Source organism: Ornithorhynchus anatinus, chromosome 1 (genome assembly GCF_004115215.2).
Source record: "Ornithorhynchus anatinus isolate Pmale09 chromosome 1, mOrnAna1.pri.v4, whole genome shotgun sequence".
Classification (NCBI taxonomy): domain Eukaryota; kingdom Metazoa; phylum Chordata; class Mammalia; order Monotremata; family Ornithorhynchidae; genus Ornithorhynchus; species Ornithorhynchus anatinus.
In genome coordinates, this window is record NC_041728.1 from 12,459,100 (window position 1) to 12,481,292 (window position 22,193).

The 22,193-nt window shown below is 53.9% G+C and overlaps 1 protein-coding gene across 3 annotated transcripts; it reads right to left on the reverse strand.

Annotated features, from left to right (window-relative positions):
• Positions 1-8,484: 8,484 nt before the first annotated feature.
• NR2F1 (nuclear receptor subfamily 2 group F member 1) lies at positions 8,485-18,849 on the reverse strand. 3 transcript variants are annotated; one of them, XM_029072821.1, is made up of 3 exons: positions 18,259-18,849; positions 14,745-15,269; positions 8,485-9,449 (listed from the first exon to the last, which is right to left on the reverse strand). In XM_029072821.1, the coding sequence occupies exons 1-3, from the start codon at positions 18,743-18,745 to the stop codon at positions 9,169-9,171; spliced, it is 1,293 nt and encodes a 430-aa protein (XP_028928654.1). In that variant the 5' UTR covers positions 18,746-18,849; the 3' UTR covers positions 8,485-9,168. The 3 variants fall into 3 exon arrangements, with proteins under 3 accessions (XP_028928654.1, XP_028928646.1, XP_028928659.1); XM_029072813.1 differs by having other exon boundaries at positions 14,745-15,272; XM_029072826.2 differs by lacking the exon at positions 18,259-18,849 and adding an exon at positions 16,256-16,487 and having other exon boundaries at positions 14,745-15,272.
• Between the last annotated feature and the right edge of the window lie 3,344 nt (positions 18,850-22,193).

The window sequence follows — 22,193 nt, forward strand, 5'->3', positions numbered from 1 at the left end:
TGTGGGAGGTTGGACACAAAGTTCGCACTCGTGACTGGCATTCCAGTGAGAGACATGCATATTTTAAAACAACAAAGCAAGCTCGAAAGAAGGCTTAGGGGAGGGGAAAAAAAACTTGGAAAGAAGTTACTAAGTGACAAACATCTGTCAACACGAGCTAGTATGTCCCCTCCGAGCAAAACTACCTGCTTAATTTTATGGATAAGTTCAAGGACTTCAGCACTGCGAGTGTAAGGCTGACACCCCTGAAATGCAGTTAAAAGGCAAAATAACCATAATCGGAACTAACAGAAGTAAAATACCTCTAAATTTCCTCAAATAGGAGTTCTTTAAATTTGAGGATGGTGATTGATTCACAAGTGTTCCTCCGACCTTCGGGGATATGTTTTATTGGCAAGCAAAGAAAGACAATGACCAGGGTCCTGATTTTAAGACGAACAGATTTTATCTCGTAGGAAAGAAAGAAAGAAAAACAAACAAAATCTCCATCAGCCCTGGTTGCCGAGCGCTATAAATCTTTAAATAACAGCGCGCCAACATGTGCCTATGTGCAAAACACATAAATGTCTCGCTCCCTGCATGTCATTAAGGAAGAGTGGCTTAACGTTTTCAGGGGTTAGCGCCAGATTTAGGCAGAAGTTCGAACTGGGTTACTTATACCGCTCTATCCGTTCTCCATTTATTATCTATCTATACCCATCTATCTTTAATCTATCCAGCTCTTTATCCATCTGTTCTTCTTTGGAAGTGAAAAGTTTTCCCAATTCTATGGGAAACCAGGATGGATTCTTTATTCACAAGCGGCACCTCCAAGAAGCCCATGGAAGTTCACTTTGCAGGTCCCACATATAAATCTGTTTCTCTTCGAGATTTGAAGACAAAAGGAGAGGAGGCCTAGTGGCGAGCTGGATATCTCTGTTAGTTGTCAGTGCAGGTCCATGAACAAGGAATGCTAATGAGTCTCTGCACAGCAGAAGACTGGATCTCTCTCTCACTCGCGCGGGCACACACACACACACACACACACACACACACACACACTGGTTCACACACGGACAGGCTCATGCATACAGACTCCCCCTCACACCGTCACATGCCACACACACACACATACACACACACAATCACAATCTCTCTCCCTCTTCTTCGGCGAATAGAAGGTTCAATAACTGACCCCACGATTTGGCCAAAGCTTTATTTACCTGCCCCCACCATGATATTATCAGCTCCAAATGTTCTACACAGCAAATGTCTTCCTAAATCAACACAATGGGGTAGCTTACAGCCTCCAGCTTGGACTCTCTAGAACTCCCCTCCCGACACCACCATCCCCCCGCCCCCTCCTCCCTTCTTTTCCTCTGGGAAGATTTTATCCCCTGTAGTTCAGGATCGGATCCACCGCTGTAAGCTTAGAAGAGGGCTCTGCCGCCCAGGAGATATATATACACTATTATAGAGCCATCATTGAGATTGCTAACAGGGAATCTCTTGTCGGCCTCATCGCATTCCTTCGAAACACTATTCACATTATCCGTCTTTTTTTTTTCAAAGTTAGGGATGGGGGAGAGGGAGGAGGCATACGGTTTGCAACTTTGCACTCGGTTAATTGTTTTCTTTAGTCTTAATTACATTTATAAACACATTTTCTGCATTGCATGTTCTGTCTTTGTGGTTCCAAATTGAAACCACGTGCACCTTCCTCTCCTCTCTGAACATGTAATAGTCGCACGCTCCTCTTCCTCCTCCCAACTTCACACCCCATCTTTTAACTAGTTACATCTTAGCGACACGGATCTCCGGATCCCAAAGAATGAACTGGCACGAAATGAAGCATCTTCAATCACCTTTCGTCCTGTAAAACACGATGCAGTGTTTCTTTTCCATACTCAATGCCCTAGAACTTTCCATCCCTCTTCCATCACACTTTCACCCTTCTATCCGTCCTCTTCCCCCTTCCTGTCCTTCCTTATTTCTCTTCCTCCTCATCCTCCTCCTCCACCTTCCTCCTCTTCCTCCTCCTCCTTCTCCTCCTCCTCTCTCCTCATCCTTGTCCTCTTCCCACATCCACTTTCGTCTCCTCTTCCCTCCTCCCTCTCCTCCTCCTCCTCCTCCTCCTCCTCCTCCTCCTCCTCCTCCTCCTCCTTCTCCTCCTCCTCCTCCTCCTTCTCCTCTTCTTTTCCTCCTTCTCCTCTTCTTTTCCTCCTATCCTCTTCTTCCTCTCGGGACAGGTGTCCGGTGAGGGTACGATTTGTCCCCTTTCCCGTTATCTGCAAGAAGGGTCTCCTGGGCGGTCGCGGCTTCTCCTCTGGCTCCAACGGTGGCGGCCGAGCCCCGCGGCAGGGGGCTGACCCGCTTGGGAGGTAGTCCCAACCCCGGGGCCGGGAGCTAGAGAGAAATCACCCTGGTTAGTGATGGGGGTGGGGGTGAGGGGGGCTGACAAAGAGCGATAATAAACGAGAGGCGCTTTCAGATAGATGCCTCAGACGTGAAATCGCGCCCAGCTGGTTGTGTAAGCAAACAAATAGTTCCGTGTTAGGGACTCTGTACTCGGGGATGATGAATAGGACACGACAGGGGTAAATGACTCTTTAACTCATTTAGGAATCAAACTCTCCGGCTCCGCAACTCAGAGGACCCGGGCGCCGCTCCGGACTGAGGCCGAGCCCTTTGGCGGGGCTTTTGGCCATTTCCCTTGAAGCACTTCCTCCCCTCCCTTTCCTCCCTTCTCTTCTCCTATTCCTCTTCCTACTCTCCCTTCCCTCCTCTCCAGCTCCCAGGGGGAAACCAGTGGGGACGGGGACAGGGAGGGGGCGGAGGAAAGGGCCCTCCCTCAGATAAAGAAAGGATGGTGGTGATGGGAGGGGAGGAAGAAAAGGGAAAAGAGGGGGAGAGAGGAGGAGGAGGAGAAGAAACAGGAGAATGAGGAAGAGGAAGAGGAGGAAGAGAAGAAGGAGGAGGTAAAGGAAAATAAGAGGGGAAAGATAAGAAGGAGGAAAAAAAGAAGAAGAAGAGAAGGAGAAGGAAAAACTTGTGGGCAGGGAACAAGTCTACCAGCTCTGTCGCAGTGTACTCTCCCAAGTGCTTAGGACGGTACTCTGCACACAGTAAGAGCTCAATAAATATTATTGATGATAAGAAGAAGGAGCGGTTGAAGGAGGAGGAGGAAAAGGAGGGGGAGGAGGAGGAGGAGGAGGAGAAGGAGGAAAGTGGCAATACCTAACTGGAGTTTTACTTAAACTTCACCAAGATCGGGCTCTGGGAGTGAGACACCGCTGCTGGGCCCAGAATCAACTTGAGCTTTTCCCTTCCTCTCCTATCAGTCCCACTACTTTTGGGCCTCACCCCAAATCTGCATCCATATAATCCATCACCCTTGGCCTCGGTCACGGCAGGGCTGGTCCTCTCCCTTTCAAGACCCAGTGCCATGGGGATTGGAAGTGAGCAGGGGAAGCGGGGAAAGAAAGAGAGAATGGGGAAGGAAGGACAGAGGAAGGGAGAGGGGTGGGAGAGACGAAAGCAAGCCGTTAGGTTTTGTTGGGCTTCAGCATTCAATAGAACAACGCTGCTCCTTTCCCCTGCTAGAAACTTTCCTCTTGATGTCCAGTTAAGGTGACAAAGCAGACTGGATTGGGCTCTGAAGCTAAGGTGGTGGTGGGGGGGGGAAGAAATGGAGGGGGACAAAAGGGGAGGCGGGGGCGGTGGCAGGGGGAGAGAAAGAGAGAGAGAAATGAGATGACAGAGTCAAACTTTTAACTCACCCAAACTGCACAGAGGCCCAAATATCTCTGCCTGTCGCTATCTTTGTTCATCTCTGGCCTTTCTCTCTGGGTGACTCTGTCCAGCTCTCTACTATATGTCTCTTGCCTTGCCTCCTACATATACTTTTTTCCCCATTCTCACATTCTCCAATTCTCTCTGAAGGAGAGAAGAAAGAAGACGAGCAATAAATAGACACAATCAACAGTCGGACAAGCAAACGGCATACAGGCATTGAGGAGTCTTCGCAGCAGGCAAGACAGTGCAGCTCCTTAAATTCATCCATTCATTCATTCAATCATATTTATTGAGCGCTTACTGTGTGCAGAGCACTGTACTAAGCGCTTGAAAAGTACAATTCAGCAACAAATAGAGAGATTCCCTACCCACAACTGGCTCACAGTCTAAATTGAGACCCACCCCAATCCCTTTTACCCACCCCTGCCAGCTAGCTCCTCGGCAGAAGGGTGGGTTAGGGCAGGCCCAAGGGAGGCTAACCATGCAGGACCTCCGTGCTGAGACCTGAAAACAGAACCAGCGTGGCCTAGTGGATAGACCACGGGCCTGAGAGTCAAAAGTATCCGGGTTCTAAAACCGGTTCCGCCACTTGTCTGCTCTGTGACCATGGACAAGTCACTTCATTTAGACTGGGCCTCAATTCCCTCATCTGTAAAATGAGAATTAAGACTTGAAGCCCTATGTGGGACAGAGACCGTGTCCAACTCGATCATCTTCCATCTAGCCCAGCGCTTAGTACAATGCTTGGCCCATATATAGTAAAAGCTTAAAAATACTGCAATTGTTATTAATTATTAATCATCCCATCAAGCGGGTTCCTCCCCAACCTCATGCTGGGTGGTAGGCAGACCAACTGACACATGGACAGGTAGTCCACAGAATCTCCTCCCGAAGACCTCTTCTACTTGGGCAGTTCAGCCCCTGCTCCCCTGGGGTCCAACGATACTGGAGGTGGGGGTCCGGGACCAGGCCTGGTTGCCACCGAATCGGCTAACTGGACCCAGAGCCCCGGTGTGGGCCCCCATCTCCTCCTCCCCCCGACCAACGCACCTCCCACCTCAGCCCCCTGGACTCAGCCCACAGCAGGGCGCGATGGTGCCTGCGCTCTTGGTAAAGCCTCGATAGGCAAATTAATTGAAAAATATGTTCCCGACCTAGGAAAATGTTTATCTGTTTTCATCAGAGGGATCACACTGTAATGAATATATTTACATCTCATTTGGAGGAGGCAAGAGGCAACCGTGTGTGCTTGGAGCAAACCTGGCCCGCCACCCTTCTCCGTTCTCATACCGTAGCACTACCCACCTTCCGCTTCTATCTCTCTTTCACTCTAACGCCCATCACCCTTGCAGAGGTACACTCAAACAGGCGCAAAGACCCACACTTAGAAAAATTCCGGATGCATTTCTTGCTGCTCCAGTATGCTAAAAATCCGCTTTCCCCTCCCTTAATGCGGACATCCCAGAAGTCTCTGCTTAAGCTTTAGAGGAGGCTGGGCTGATTTGGTTGGTTCAATCAATGAGTCAATTTACTGAGCCCTGACGGTGCGCAGACCTCTGTACCAAGCGCTTGGGAGCGCACACTTGAACAATATAACAGAGTTGGTTGACACATTCCCTGCCCACAGCGAACTCTCAATGTGTGGACTTCAGTTTGGAAGTGTTTATAGCTCCCAGTCTACCCTTTTATCCCACTCACCCCCATTCCTGCCCATCCAGAGTAGTGTGAGGAGTTGCCCACTCCCACTTATCAAGGGTATTGCAAGCCTCGAGCTTGTACTGTGTACTTGATGTACTGTGTTAATGCAGAAACTCACACTCATATCCATGAGTCCACATGTACACCATACATTCAAACATTCGCACATCCAGGCACACTAGCATACTTGCAACACACCGACAAACAGGTTGGAACGAAACATCTTGTTAATGTGGTCACACATCCCATACACACATTCACACTCATACACACAGACATATTCACACTCATGTAAATCCTCACATGCATGCACTCACATTCACAAATACACTCCCATATACAGACACATACACTCTCACCTTCATGTGTATACTCACACATTCACAGACACATACATATGCTCACAAACGCATAAATACACGTACACAAGCAGGCTAGTGTAATAAGGACCTTGCTAATATCTCACACACGCTCAAACTTAAACATACACACACACACACTCACCGACTCTCACAAACAGCATACGCAGCAGAAAAAGAGAAAATCGCGAGAATACAGATGCATTAGAAACAAAGAGTAGACAAAAATTTCTCCTCTGAAAGGTCCTGGTGCAGGGTGGGGAGGGGGCTCGCTATTTGGGAAGATCCGGCTTTATTAATACGTTCAGGAAGAGGTCTTCTGGTTCTTTGGGTTTTCCCAGCTCCATCTCAGACTACAAAATATTCAGGTGCCCAAAGCGGTTTCAGAGTCCTGCACCACCAGCGAGCTACGCTGGGTCGCTTCTCCCTTCCAAGTGATTTTTCCAGCAGAAATCAGGGTCTCTGTCCACTCGGCACCCTCCGCCCCTAGGCCGGGAAGGAGACGGAGCTGTTCCCCAGGGACCCGTGACCAGCCAGCATCTCTGGAGCGGTTGGGGTCTCTGCCCCTTCTCCCCACACCAGCCTGGAGCAACCTGACTTGCTAGCCTGTCCCTGGACCCCCAACCTCACCTCTCTGTCTCGGCCTGCCCCGGCCACCGTCCTCTCTGTCTGTCCCTGTCCTTCCTTGCCCCCCTTCTCTTGTCTCTCACTGTCTTGATATGTTGCCTCTATTCCTCCAATTCTCCGTCTCTGGACCCACTGTCATTCTGGGCACCCTGTCTCTCCTTGTCTCTTCGTCTCTGGGTCTCTGGACACATTGCTTCTCTTTCTCTGACTGTCTGGTTCTTGGTCTCTGCGCACGATCTCTGTTTCTGATGCTTTTTCTCTGGGCACACTGTCTCGACGTTTGATGCTCTGTTGCTGGGTACAATGTCTCCATTTCTGATCATCTATCTCTCGGTACATTATCTCTCTCTGATTCGCTGTCTTTTGGTCTCTGAGCACACTGTCTTTATTTCTCAGTCTTTTGGTCTCTGGATGCGCTATCTCTCTTTCTCTCATTCTCGGTCTCTGAGCAACTGTCAATTCGATTCTCGGTCTCTGGGCACACTGTCCTTCCGTCTCTGGGTACCCTGGCTTTAGGTCTCTGATTCTCTGTTTCTTGGTCTCTGGGCACACTGTCTCTATTTCTTCGATTTTCTGTTCCTGGACACGCTGTCTCTACTTTTTCAATTCTCTGTCTCTGGGCAAGTGTCCCCCGATCTCTGGTCACACTGTCTCTATTCTCTGATCCTCTGTCTCTCGGTCTCCGAGGACCCTGTGCTTACTTCTCTGATTCTCTGTCTCTCGGTCCCTGGGCACACTGTCTGTATTTCTTTGCTTCTCAGTCTCTATTATCATTATCATCATCAATGATATTTATCGAGTGCTTACTGTGGGCAGAATATTATACTAAGTGTTTGGGAGAGTACAGACGCACTCCCTGCCCACAACGAGCTCTACCCCCTTCGTCTCCATTTCTCTCCCTTTCGGTCTCTGAGCACATTATCTATTTCACTCTCGGGCTCTAGGCCCACCATCTCTATTTCTCTGCCTCTCTTGCTCTCTGGGCACACTGTCTCTATTTTTCTCTCCCTCACTCCTTAAGGACACCGTCTCTATTTCTCTGTCTCTCTGTCTCTGGGCACACTGCCTCTATTTCTCTGTCTCTCAGGCTCTAGGCACGCCATCTCTAATTCTCGGCCTCCCGGTCTCCGAACACCCTGTCTCTATTTCCCCGTCTCAGTCTCTGGGCACACTATATCGATCTCTGGGCACACTGTCTCTATTTCCCTATCTCAGTCTCTGGGCACACTACATCTATCTCTGGGCACACTGTCTCTATCTCTGGGCACACTGTCTCTAGTTCCCTGTCTCAGTCTCTGGGCACACTATATCTATCTCTTGGCACTCTGTCTCTTTTTTTCTTTCAGACTCTAGGCACACTGTCTCTCTATCTCTTCCTCTAGGTGTCTGGGCACACAGTCTCTATTTTTCGGTCTCATTCATTCACTCAATCGTATTTATTGAGCGCTTACTGCGTGTACTAAGCGTTTGGGAAGCACAATTCTCTAGGCACGCCATCTCTATTTCCCTGTGTCGCTCTCTGGACCCACTATTTAACTCTGGGCACACCGTCTCTCTTTCTCCGCCTCAATCTCTCGGCACACCGTCTCTATTCCTCTGCCTGTCGGTTTCTGGGGACACCGTCTCTGTTTCTTTGATTCTCTGCCTCAGTATCCTCGTTTCTCTCCACCTCTCCATTAGTCCCTTGTCCACCGGCTCCCCTCCCTCACGCAGGCTACACCCTGGGGCTGCAGGTGTTCGGGGTAGGGATGGGGGTAGGGCAGGTCACCGGAGGGGAAGTGAGACTGTTTTTAAAATGCATCCTGATCGTCCCCGTCCCTCCTCGGGGCCCAGGGCAGTGACCGGCTTCTCCGCAGCCGCCCCCGGCCGGGGGAGGGGGCAGAGGGTGGGGTTGGAGGGGAGGGAAGGGAAGGGAAGGGGAAGGGGGTCAGGGGACGCGCCGCCTCCCCCTCGGCCCCGGCAGGGCCGAAGAGTGACCACTGAGCCCTCCGGCTCCCGGCCTGGCTCAAGCAAGCGGACACGCGCGTTTGCTAAATTCTTTTATTTTCGTTTAAATTCTCACTTCAATTTTAATTCTTGAAGAACAGCTTCGACAACATATATCGCACTCATTATAAGCAAAGGGTTATATCAAAAATTATTAGTATAGAATCACAGGAAACCTGGTTTGGAACCAGAAAAAAATACAAAACAGATATAGATACATAGACACAGGACAATTCTTTTTATAATTATTTGGAAAATGTTATTTCTCCCCCTCCCCCTCCCCCGCTAATTCTGGTTTCCTTTTTTTTTCCTTTATGCGCATACGATGTTTTAAATTTTACAAAAAAATGAAAATAAAGACTAATATTTTACAAAATGAAGAACCATGTTGGCGGGGCGGGGGGTGGAGGGGCGGGGGCGGGGGGTCGCGGGTGTGTGTGTTGGGGGGAGGCGTTGTGCACGGAGTCAGTCGGCGGCCTCGGGGAGATTCTGTACAGGCCTCTGGATCCGCATTGTCCGCATCGTCCGGGAGGGGCCGGCAGCCAAAACCCCACGGTCCTTCCTCCCCAAACGGTCAGTGCTCCTCCGCCCCCCTGCCAGGTCCTCTGTCGTCCTGCTCGGCGACGGCGGCAGCGAGTCCTCCGTCCACCGTCCACCGTCCACCGTCCACCGTCCCGGGGCTGCGCCGGGCTCGCTCGGGGCCGGAGGGGCCGGGCGGGCGGCTCTAGGAGCACTGGATGGACATGTAGGGCCAGTTGAAGCTGCTCCCGGACAGCAGCATGTCCCTGATGAGGGTCTCGATGGGGGTTTTACCTACCAGGCGGACGAAGAAGAGCTGCTCGATGACGGAGGAGGAGACGGTGCGCAGGGAGGGCAGCCGCAGGAGCAGTTTTCCGAAGCGGCTGGGCTGGTTGGGGTATTGGCTCCGCACGTATTCCTCCAGCGCGCACTGCGACTTCTCCTGCAGGCTCTCGATGTGCGCCGCGTCCGACAGGCCGCAGGCGTCTGCGGGGACGGGGACACGGGAGGGGGGGAAGCGGTCAGGACGGCGGAGGGAGAGATTCCGGAGACCCCCCACCCCTCCCCGTGTCCCGACCACCACCCTCCCCCCCACTCCCGGCCCCTTGGAAACTCATCTCAAACCGGCGGCCCCCATTCCCTTCCCCACAAGGAACGGGGTCTCCACGCCACCTGTCTGGCCCCGCTCGCTCCTTCCCCAGTGTCAAACCCGTCGCACAAGGGCTCCCGGCCCTGAGCAGAGGCCCCGGACCAGCCTCGAGCAGAACCTCCGGACCCGAGACGAGCCCCCTTCGACCTGAGCTGCGCCCCTCGGACCCGAGCCGAGCCCCCCACCTCACTCTCCGGCCCTGAGCGGCGCCCCCAGACCCGAGCCGGGACACCCGACCTGGGCATCTTCTCCTACCCGGGCCCCCTGACCTGAGCAGCGTCCCGAGACCCGAACCAGGCCTTCTGCCCTGGGCATCGCCTCCTATCCGGGGCACCCTGACTTGAGCAGCGCCCCTAGAACCGATCCAGGCCTTCTGCCCTGCGCAGAGACCCCAGACCCGAGACGGGCCCCCCTCCCTGAGCAGCGCCCCCAGACTCGAGCTAACCCCTCTGACCTGAGCAGCGCCCCCAGACCGGAGGCAGAGCCCTGACCTGAGCAGCATCTCCAGGGCCCAACCAGCCCCCTACCCTGAACACGCTCCTAGCCCCCATCCAGGTCTCCCACCCTGAGCAGCGCTCCCGGGCCCGAGCCAGGGCCCCCGGCCTTGAGCAGCTCCCCTAGCCCCCAGCCAGGTCTCCCGCCCTGAGCAGCGGCCCCGCAGCGAGCCAGCTTCCCCCCGCACGTCGGACAGCGCCCCCAGACCAGAACCGGGCCCCCGGCCTCGAAGAGCACCCCTAGACCCGAGCCAGGCCACCTGCCCTGCACAGCGCTTATAGGCCCGAACCGTGTCCTGCCTAGACAGTGACCTCCTCAGCCCCGAGCTGCTTCGTCCTTCTCGAGCAGAGGCCCCCGCCTTGAACCGTGCCCCTCGCCTCGCCTTGAACTCTATCCTTTTGCCTTAACGGTACCCCCTGCACTAAGCCATGCCCTTCATCCCGAACGGGGCTCGCCGCTTTAAATCGTGCCCCCTGGCCTGCATCCTAACCCGCAGGCCGGAGCAGTATCTCCCTCCTATCCAGGGCCTCCATCTCTCAGCAGTGGCCTCAGCCTGGAGCAAAGTCCCTCTCCTAGGCCTTGCCTTTCCCTCCCCGCTCTGGGCCTTGCCCCGAAGGGGCTTATAGCAACCCGGCCGGGATGGAGGAGGGGTCGATCCGAGTGCTAGGTGTTAGAGGTCGGGGGCCAGGAGGCACCCTCCTCCTCCCCCCCGCCCACACCCGCGCAGCCGGAGCAGGGCAGAGCCCCCACTCCTTGGGAAGCGGGGCGCTGGGCGAGGCCCTGGCGGGGTTGGGGTTGGCTGAGCCCGAGGGGAAACCCAGCAAAACCCTCGCCGGGAGGGCCCCAGGGAGCGATGCCAGGCAGGCCAAGGAGAGCTCCAGTGGGGAGACCTCGATCCTGGTCAGGTCCCCAGGGCCCTGACCTTCCCCCCATCCACTCATCCCTGACCAGCTCCTCCCCGGCTCTCCCCGACCCAGACAACCGGATGCCCCCACTCTGGGAATCCTATCTGGGAATACCCTACACACACAGAGACACAGACGCACACACAGACACACACCCTCACTGGGGCTCAGGCAGGGATCCTCACCCTTCTCCTGCTCTGGCCGTTCCCATCCTTAGCCAGGCACCTAACCCTCTCCCCAGCCCTTGCCCTGGCATTACCCCCTGCCCTCTCCTCTTCCGCACACCCCGGTTTCGACCGGGGCCTACCAGGCCTCATCCTCGGTAGCCCGGGCAGGCCCAAGCCCCGGAGAATGGCAGACATTTCGGGGAGCGCGGGGGTCCCAGTCCCCTCCAGTCTAGGCAGGGAACCCAGGAGTCTCCTCCGGCGGCTAAGGCCATTTTCCGGCTTTCCAGGCGGCCAGGGATCTACCACACGATCCGTTCGGTCCTGCTCTGGGCCTGGGCTGTTTGGCTGGGGCGCCCTCGTCCCTACTTTAGCTCCGGAGTGCCCGGGAAATAATTGGGGAGGAGGTGGGGGAGACGAGATTACTGGGCGGGGGGACATGGGTGGGGGGGACGACAACCACGACGACGGGGGCGCTATCGCAACTTCCAGCCACCTAGGAGCACCCTTCGCTCCAAGGGAGGGTCTCTAGGAGAAAGCCCAACATCTCATCTCCAGCTCACGTGAGAGAAACGGCGGAAATAAATAACCATCTCAGGGCAAAGCTTGTCAGCCCCGGCCTACATCACCGAGCACGTAGTTCACGTTGCGCTTTCAGCAGAGTTGAGGACTCCGAAAATAGAGATGCAATCAACTGCCATAACTAGAAATCAAAGTGACTAGTGCGCCGAAAATGGATTTACTGTATCTGCGTTAACTAGGCGGTTCTTTTCCGGGGGCTCTTATTTATTGGAAGAAATATTTAGGTTTCTGAACTAATAAAAGGCTGGGGCCTTTATTCCGAGTCAGATTGGTTCACGACCCAGAGTCTGGATGCTATCCAGAATATTAAGGATTAAACATACTATCCCGGGCCCAAATAGGAAAAAAAAAAAAAACCACAACGGGAGACCTCCGTGCCAGCTTTAAATCCCTAGTCTGAGCAAACCACTTTGGACAATCTATCTAAAAATGCCTTTTCCATCCGTCAAAGTTTGCTTAAAAGTTGGATGACTTTGCGAAAGGCTTCCCATGAATTCCCCTCTGGCGAGCAATCAAAACAAGTTTAGTCAAAAGTGGAAATGTGTGGATGGGGGTGGGGGGAAAGGGAGGTATATTACTCCTGACAGCTGTATTTCCATTTTCAGATATTCCGCTTGCAAAACAATGTTACTGTACTGATCACTTACTAGGCACCCCTTGTGCCTGAGAGAAATCGCTCAAGCCAGGGTTTTTTTTTTGTTTTGGTTTTTTTTTAATGCAGGGGGAAGGGGGAGTTTCGAATGAGAGTTTCGAGTGGAGAAGGGAAAGCAGATAAAGTTGTCGCCTCTGTTCGGAAAGGGGCGTACAGCCAGAAAGCCGAGTCAATCCAACGCCGGAGACAAGCGTCTTTTATCCCGGGCGTGAAGGAGAGGAGAGGAGTAAGACAAGGGGTGGAGGAGAGACAGCTTTCAAAACCTGCCCTGTCACAACCCCGTTTCCAAGACCTGTCCAGATTATGTAAAGGGATGTGGGGGTGTGGGGGCGGGGGGTGGGGGAGACACCCCAGAAAGAAAGGAAACTCTCCTAGAGGGGCAGCTTCCTCCACGAACGAACCTGAGAAGCAGGTGGGCCTGTAGGCCTGAGCTACGTTTCGAGTCTCTTTGAAAAACGTGCGTCCAGCCAGGAGACTTATTAAGACAAAATGCATTTCAGTGTCGAGGTGACTTGGGTAATCCTTCCATTTGCTTTAAGGGCTGCAGTCTCTCCTCCGTCGAGCGCTCTCCCCTCTCCAGCCCACCCCGAGCTAAACTGCCGTTTGCGCGCAGAGGAGCAGGGGGCAGTGGAAATTCGCGACTCGGACCTGCCTGCATACCAATGAGTCTCCCGTCTCAATAAACGGTCTGTTGTTCCAATCGATATTAATACCACATTTGCTACATTACAATATCGTGCAAATTTAAGAGTCATTTTCATACAGTGTAAATACTATTTTTCACGCATGAGAGGCAACAGATATTGATGGATTTCTAGGCTTGCTCGCGGTTCACCCAGGCCTTTGAAGGGGTTTCCCATCCTTACTCAAGAATGGTTTTAATTTGGCTGCCGCTTTCTCTTAGGATAGATTTATTAGGACCATTTATTGGTTTTCCATCCGGAAGGATTAAAACGACGACAGCAACAACGACCGTAACAGTAACAATAGTGCCGACACCACTGTTCAAAGTGGGTCCTAGCTACACCCGAACCTAAACAGGTAGAAATCCAAAGGGCCGGCTGCCTCGCCGGCTTTGTTTACATTTCCCCGATTACCTGCCTCTTGTTCGTCTTTGGGGTTTATAAGCTTCCCCCCTTGCGGGTCACGATAATAAAAGCTGTAGTGGGTTCTCAGGGGCAGAAACTAGAACACTTCAAAGGCGACGTGAACGCGCTTTCCTACAAGTTAATTTGAACCATCTATCATAGGAGAAATTGTTAACATGCATGTTACCACCGCCTACACTTAATTTGATATTTTTTCAGGCGATCTGTTCAATTTCCAATATCGGTGTGGTTTGCGGAGAGAGGAGATTTGTCTCTGGGACGGGACAGCCCTTCTCCTCGTGAGCTCGTGGCCTTTTTTTTTTTCTAAATCTTTCTTTTTTAGATCGAATCCATTTTTTTACGATCCTCAATAACCCCTGCAACTGCAAACATGAATGGTTTCCGATAAGGGGAAATCAGGCGGCCATAAAGCGGTATTATTTATGATGTATTTGTGCCTCTCTTCCCGCACCGCCTCCCCCCCCTCGCCCTTCCCCACCTCCTCCTCCCTTCCCCCCACCCCACCCCCCGACATCCTTCTTTTTTGTGTGTGTGTCATAATATCGGTCGAAAAGCGGATCTGGAGCGTGCCTCCTGGAAAATCCCATCCTTCTCTCCCCCACCCCGCCTTCCCCCACTAAACCAGCCAACAGCCCCCCGAGCCGGCTCGCTCTTTCTCCAGGGCGCGCGCGCGCGCGTGCAAACACACACACACACACACACACACACACACACACACACAGAGGCATGCACACACAGACACACACACGGAGACACACAGAGCGACTGTGCTCCCCCCTCCCCCCCGCCCCAGCCTGGCGGACATCTCCAGCTGTAGGAGCCGCAGCGGCGACAATCCCCCGTTCTGCCCCTCAAATATGGCAGCAGCAGCCTCCTCTCCCCTCTCTCTCCCCATCCCAGAATCGTCGGCCTGTGGGAAGGCGGTCGGAGGCGGAGGAGAAAATGGGGCCGAAGCCTTAGGCTTCCCTCCCCCTCCCCCCCTCCTCTCCCCTCCTCTCCCCCCTCCCCAACCCCGGCATCTTTCCTCCCTCTTCCCCTGTCTCTCCGCCCCATCCCCCCCACCCCCTTCCTCTCTCCTCTCCTCCCCTCATCTCCCCCTCTTTCTGCCTCTCTTCCCATCTCCAGCTCCCATCTCCCATCCCCCCCACCCCCTCCACCCAACCGGTCCTGCCCGTCCATCGCTTCCACCCCGAGCCGTTCCTCCCCCGGGCCCGTCCGGCCTCACCTGAGGTGAAGAGCACGATGGCCTTGAGGCAGCTGTACTCGGCCGAGTCGACGTGCAGCGCCTTGAGCTTCTCCACCTGCTCCTGGAAGATGCGGATGTGGTCCATGAAAGCCACGACGCGGTCGGCGGACATGGGCGAGGCGTGCAGGCCGGCGGCGGCCAGCAGCGGGGCGACGTGCAGCGGCATGGAGCACTGGGCGGCGTTGAGGACGAAGAGCTCGCTCCAGGTCAGCCGCAGCAGGGCCACCTGGTCGGTGATCTGCAGGTCGGGGAAGAAGGGGATGTTGCGGGCCCACTCGACGGCGCTGAAGAGCAGGCGGGCGGCCAGCTCGCAGATGTTCTCGATGCCCATGATGTTGTTGGGCTGCATGCACTGGCTGCCGTAGCGGGACGTGGGGTAAGGCTCGGCCCGCAAGAGCAGGGAGATGTAGCCCGACAGGTAGCAGTGGCCGTTCAGGGGGTCCCCGTTGGTGAGGGCGTACTGGCCTGGGTTGGGCTGGGTCGGCGGCATTCTTCCTCGCTGAACCGCTGACAAAAAGAGAGAGAAAAGGAGAGGAAATGTGCATCCAGGGGCTTGCAAACATCGGCTCGGGGCCGGCCGGCGGGGTCCGACACGATGCGGTGCCCTTCCCTCACCCCCACATGCCCCTACCCGCACCCGTTCACGCTCACGCCCAGCCCCACCCGGCCAGCCATCCGGCCATCCATCCACCCGTCCGTCCGTCCGTCCGTCCGTCCACCCATCCATCCACCCATCCACCCATCCATCCATCCATCCATCCATCCATCCATCCATCCATCCATCCATCCATCCATCCATCCATCCATCCATCCATCCTCCCATCCATCCGTCCATCCATCCGTCCATCCATCCATCCGTCCGCCCACCCACCCATCCATCCATCCATCCACCCATCCGGCCGCTGGATCTCCGGAGCGGGGCAAGACGGACGAGAAGGGTCATCTAGCTTGGCTTCCCACAAGACAGAGCCGGCAGCCCCAGGAAAGCACCACCGGGAGACTCACCTTTCTCCCATCCCCGCTCCTAGCCTTCCCCACCTCCCCGCCGGCCCCTGAAAAATAAAATCAAGCCCCCCTCCACCAAGAGAGAAAACAAGGGGGAAAAAAAAAACCCCAAACAAACAAACCCACTCACCCCTCCAGCCTGAAACAAACCAGGATTAAAAACAGGCGAAAACGTAGCAAGGGGCCGCGGTCCTAGTCCGCTACCCCAGCGGCATCGCAGTTTGCAAACAAGCACTCTGTTTGGCTCGTATACATAGTCCCGTTTCTCCCCAAAACGTTACAAAATTATTCTTCAGATGAATATAAGTTACAACCTTTTCCTAACCTTTCCAACTTTAACACCCCAAACGAGTATGCGATATACCACGGCCCTCCCTCTTTCCTCCCACCCCCCAACCCCATCAGCACAATCACACCGAGTTCTTACGGTTAAAGCAAGAGAAAAATAAAATATTTTCAATGGAAAAAAAAAAGTTGGAACTTACAGTAGCCAAACATGAGTGAAAAAGAGTGGGAAACGTAATTAAGGTCTGTCCTGCGCGTTGTCACTGCAAAACCCCTGCAGACAAGCCTTGCCCAGGGAATGCACTAGCTCGCAACTGCAAAAACACTGGATTCATTAACCCATCTGAATGCAAAACGTAAGCATGCTTTGAGTCCCTAAAGCTGACCAAAGTTTTTTTTTTTCTCTAAGTGTGGGTATGTTTTACTTCGACAGTCCCAGCGTTCGAAACTGCCATGTACACCCAGGTAACTTTAGGAGAAGTTAGGAATCCCTCCCCTCTCCCCCCCCCCCCCGTAGAAACATGTACAGCTATCTGTGTACACCGAGATATTATTCAGCTTTCTCATTTCATCATCTACACATTTTTTCTCGCCTTTTTTGCCTTAAATTCCATTTTTCATGGAAAACTAAATGCAATCTGAGCTCTTCAAATCTACCGGGTTAGAGTCCCTCCATTCCCCCTAATTATAGTTTTGAACTTGGCAGTTATTTTTCAATTAAATGAAAGCACGATTCAAAGGTTTGTTTTTTTTTTTTTCAGATGCCTCACAAAAAACCTCCCTGGAGCTACGAATGAAGTCGTCATATTTACCAGCTCTTCCAGCTCTGGAGGAATTCAATTTCTTTTCTTGTGGCGTATAAAATATAATTTTAAAGCCAATTAAAGAAAGCGTAATCTCTACTCTGCAAAATTGACTGTTTCGCTTACTTCACCATAAGACGTCTTTAACGATAGTCAGAAGATAAACTTTAACTGTAAATTGCTAAATATATTTATAAAAAAAAGTGCAGCACATCTTGCCACATGAAAATGAAAGGCATGACAACCCCATATCAAAAACCGTGCTGAAAAAAAAATAAAAACCAGGATTTAAATGGTTGGAAACTCATGCCAGCTGCAGTCTATGTATTATGGAAAATAAGGAGGATCGGTAAATACGTTGCGAATTGTAATTTGTATGTAGTATTTAAGCAAAGGGTGGAGTCTGACAGAGAAATAAAAATCAGTAACGTGCCTAAAAAACAGAACAACAACAACAACAACAAAAACAAAACAAAAAAACGACACAACTCTCAAAGCTCCGCTCGCCCCAAACTTTCCTTTCAAAGTAAGGGAAACAAGGCCAGATCTCCAGCACGTTAGGGAGGAGAAGGAACCAGGATAGGAGAGTCGATCTCCTCCCCTCCCCTTCCCCCCTTTTCCCCCCTAATTAGACCTACAAGTGCAATAAATCTCACTCCTCTTTTTCCAAGACAGGCTTCAGAAAAGATGATGACAGCCATGAATCTACCGTAAAGTGCCCCCCCTCCTTCTTCCTTTCCCTCCCTTCCCCCATTTTTAATAAAGATTTTGTACAGGGCAAGGGGGAAAACGTGGACACCCAGCTTAGCAGGAAAAGTAATAAAATATCAGTCCCCCTTCCCAACCCCCCTCTCTCCCCCCATCATGCCAACAGAGTCCACAGCAGCCAGAGCCACACGCGCGTATACACACGCAGATACACACGTATAGACACACACGCACATACACACAGGCGCGCGGGGGGAAGGCACACACACAGAGCAGAACCGAGAGTGAGGATTTTTTTCTTTTTTTTTTTTTAAGTCACGGCTCATCGTCTTTTTTTTTTTTTTTTTAAAAAAAAAGAGAATAAAAATCCTCATCCCAAGAGCGAGGAGAGGGAAGGGGGAGGGTGGGGGAGCGACGATGATGCCTGCCGTGGGTGTCGAGGGGGGCAGAGGGGGAAAGGCCAGATGCCAAGCTCCGGAGGGTCTGGGGTGGGGTGGGAGGGGAGGGGCGGGGGTCGCATCCGAGGGAAGGAAGCGGAGACAAAAAAAAAAAGGGAAAAGCCCAAAGAGCCTGGGGAGCGGGAGCAGGACAAGCCGGTCCCCCCACCGCCCCGCCCCAGCAGCCCCGACCCCCCTCCCGCCCCCAACCCCACCGGCCAGCCAAGCCGAGAGAAAGAGCGAAGGGATATTCACCTTCCCGCCTCATGCCCACTTTGAGACACTTCTTGAGGCGACAGTATTGGCACTGGTTGCGGTGGTGCTGGTCTATAGGACAGTTCCTGTTGGCACGGCATGTGTAAGTTAAGTTCCTGCGGACGCTCCTCTTGAAGAAACTTTTGCAGCCCTCGCAGGTGAACTGGCCGTAGTGCTTGCCGCTGGACTTGTCCCCGCAGACGACGCACTCGATGTGCTGCTGGCTCTGGCCCGAGCCGGGCTGGCCCTTGTCCCCCGCCGTGCCCGGGGTGGACGGGGGTCCCGGCTGGCTGGGGGTCTGCGGGGTGTGCGGGGCCGCCGAGCCCGCCTGCTGCTGCTGCCCCTGCTGCCCCTGCTGCCCCTGCTGCTGCTGCTGCTGCCCCTGCTGCTCGGCCCGGGCCGGCTGGGCGGCGGGGTTGGGGCCGCCGGGGTTGCCCCCGGCCACGTCTTCCTGCGGGTCTCGCCAGCTGCTAACTACCATTGCCATATCTCAGGGCCCCGAAAGTGCTGGGGGAGCTGGAGCTGCTCGCCGGGGGCTGCCGGGGACAGAGGGGGGGAGGGCAGCAGGAGGAGGAGGAGGAGGAGGAGGAGGAGGAGAGGGGGGGGAAGGGGGAGGGGAAGGGGGGGACAGGGGGGAGGGGCGGCGGGTTTCGGGGAGAGGAGCCGGGGCAGGGATTCGGCGAGGCCGCGGCCGGCTGGTCCTGCTCCTGGTCCAGGGCCCGGTCCCGGTCCGGGTGCAGGTCCCGCTCCGGGTCCGTGTCCGGGTCCGGGTCCGTGTCCGCCGCTGCCGGGGCGGCTCTCGGGGCCGCTGCCGCTCGGCTGCCGCCGCTCCTCCTCCTCCCGCTCCTCCTCCTCCTCCTCCTCCTCCTCCTCCTCCTCCCGCGGCTCCTGCTTCTCGTCGCTGCCGTTTTCTTCTCTCCCTCTCTCTTTACAATCCCCCCACTCCTCTCTCTCCTCGCCCTCTTTTTGGGGGGCTGTTTTCTTCTCTCTCTTCCCCCCCCCTCCCCCCTCGGGGGCTTTTCCTATTCCTTTGCCTTTTTTTTTTTAGGAGGGGTTTTTTTTTTTTCAAGTTGTAAAATCAGAAATGGCCAAAAAGGCGACGGGGAGAGACATCCAGAACCCCACCGGAGGAGCCGAGCATCGGACACAAACACACAACACCCAACGCGGCCGACCCCCCGCCCCCCCCAGCCAACCCTTCCACGCGCGCGCTCGCGCGCGCGCGCGCGCACACACACACACACTCACACACACGCAAAAACACACACACACACACGCAAAAAAACACACACACCCACCCCCGGGCCGAGGGCTATCGGGAGGGCAGAGGATGTGCAGACATAGAGGAAGCGGGGGGGGGAAAGGGGGGAGGTGAAGGAGGAGGAGAAGGGAGAAGGGGAGGGGGCGGGGAGGAAGAGGAGGAGGAGGAGGAGGAGGAGGAGGAGGAGGGGAGGAAGAAGAAGGGGAGGATTGGGATGGCGAGGCCGGGGGGACCGGGGCCGGGGAGAGCGGGGCCGCCGCTCTCGGCTCCGGAGCTGGGCACCGGGGAGAGCGGGCAGAGGCTCGGTGCAGGAGCAGCAGGAGCAGCAGGAGCAGGAGCAGCAGGAGCAGCAGGAGCAGCAGGAAAAGGAGCAGGAGCAGCAGCAGGAAAAGGAGGAGAAGCAGCTCCGGAGGATCGATCAAGGCGTCAAAGTGTCCGGGGGCCAGGTCCGGGGGAAACCGCCGCCTGCCATTCAGCAGCGCAGTCCGGGGCGGCGGGATGCGGCACGGAGGGAGGCGGCTCACTTTCCTCTCGCCGGGGCCGCGCTTGGGAGGAGGAAGCGGACGAGAAGAATCGGGAAATTCAAGCCGGAGACGAATTCGCAGCGAAGGAAAATCTTTTTTTTTTTTTTGAGGGGGGGGAAAAAAGAGGAATTACAAAAAAAGAGACATCCAAAGTAGGTCGAATAAATAATCCTCTTCTTTTTCTTCCTCCTTCTTCTCCTGCTTCTGCCGGAATACACAGAGCCGCTTTTTTTTTTTAAGAAAAAAAACAACCTTGGAGATCGCCCAAATTTGTCCTTTTAGAAAGTATTTTAAATAAAAGCTCTTCGGCCGCGAATCAACCCCTCCTTCCCCCAAAAGAAGAATAATAAAAAAAATAAGAATAACAATGAGTAGAAAGCGAAGCGAGCGTCCTCCTTATTTAGTTTCGCCCTCTCTCTTCTCCGCCAAGAATGGAGCAAAAGAGACACGGAGGGGGGAAAAAGGGAAAAAGAAAAAGAAGAAGGAAAAAACTAATAGAATATGCAAGGAAGGAGAGAGAGAGAGGAGAGATAGCGTGGGGAGAGAGGAGAGACAGCAAGGGGAAGAGAGAGAGAGAGAGAAAGAGGGAGAGAGGGGGAGAAAGAGAGAGGGGGGAGAGAGGGGGAGAGAGAGAGAGAGAGACCCCAAAATGGAATGCGTTTAAACGGGAGGACTGGCAGAGCAATGTTTCCGAAAGGGGGATCTGCGCGAATGTCTGTATATAGTGAACTTTGACACTGCTATTGAAACTGACACGTTTCTATGGAGATCGCTGCCTTATATGGAGCTCATGTCAAGGAGCCAGGAGAGGGGCTGCTGGCAACTGATAATCAAAGGCGACTGACTGGTCAGAGCCCTGAATTGGGGGGAGAGAAAATGGGCGGCCGGGTTTAGCCAAGCCTCCTTCACTCTATTGGCTAAAAGCCTCGCCCCCCCCCCCCTTTCCCCTTTGCTACCTACTGACTGAGATGGGGAAGGGAGGAGGAGGAAGGTGGTGGTGGTGGGGGGGGGGGGGGGTGTTCTCTTCTGACAAGCACAATTTACATTGAGATCGCCCCGCGCTGCTATTTACTTTGAGACCTGATTAGTATGGGTCGTCTATGGTCACACACACACACACACACACACACACACACACACACACAATCGGGGGGGGGGGGGCGGGGAAGGGTGTGAGGTTACATTGCGATAGGGAGACCGCGAAATTAGAAGAGCATTATTTTGGTTTTCCCTGAGAAAAAGTTAAAAAAAAAAATTCGATTTCACGTGCTGGTATGAGCATGCCATTGAAAGATGTGCAGAGGAAATGCTAATTATCAGGAGTAAATAGACCCACCATTTTAAAAAAATAAAAGATTTTAATTCACCTCATATATACGTATAGAATACGAAAAAGAGGTTTCCTCACATATATTTTTTTCCCCTCCTCCTCTGCGTTGCTGAGTTCCTCACGAATTGCCCAATGTTCTCACTCCCTCTGTCTCTCCCCGATAAATCCCAGCTGTGGGATTTGCGAGGTCACCAAATGCCATCGAAAATTCACATGGTCTCCCACCGAAGATTTTTGAATACTTTTAATACTTTTCTTGTCATATCCCCTCCCCCAAAGGGAGGGGGAGGTGTGTGTGGGGGGGGAGGACGACGACGACGACACACGGCAGGCAGTGCTTCGATAATTATTAATCACACAAAAGTGAGTTCTCGTTTTGTTGTCTGGAGAGACAGAGAGAGAGAGGGAGAGAAGGGGGGGAGAGAGAGAAGGAGGGAGGCAGCGAGAGAGGTGATTGGTTGGGGGAGAAGAGGAGAAGCGAGGCCTGGTCCTCCCTCCCCCTCTTTGCCTGGCAGAATTGCTGGATCCGGCTGCCATCTAGCGGATAGGAACGGAGCTCGAGCGCTCCATTCCCCCTCCCCCTCCCTCCCTTCTCCCCTTTTCCCCTCCCCGCTGGCTCCCCAGCCCGTGCTTTTCCTCCAGTAGAAGACACATTTTGCAAATCTCTCAATGGATTTTTTTTTCTTTCCTTGAGAGATCGTAGTGGGGGAAAATGATACTTCTATTAGCTGCAAATTCACCAGGCTCCCCCCCACCCACCCCATTCTCCCCCCTCCCCCCGCAATCTGTGGGAACCCTCCCACACAGGCTCTGGCTCTGG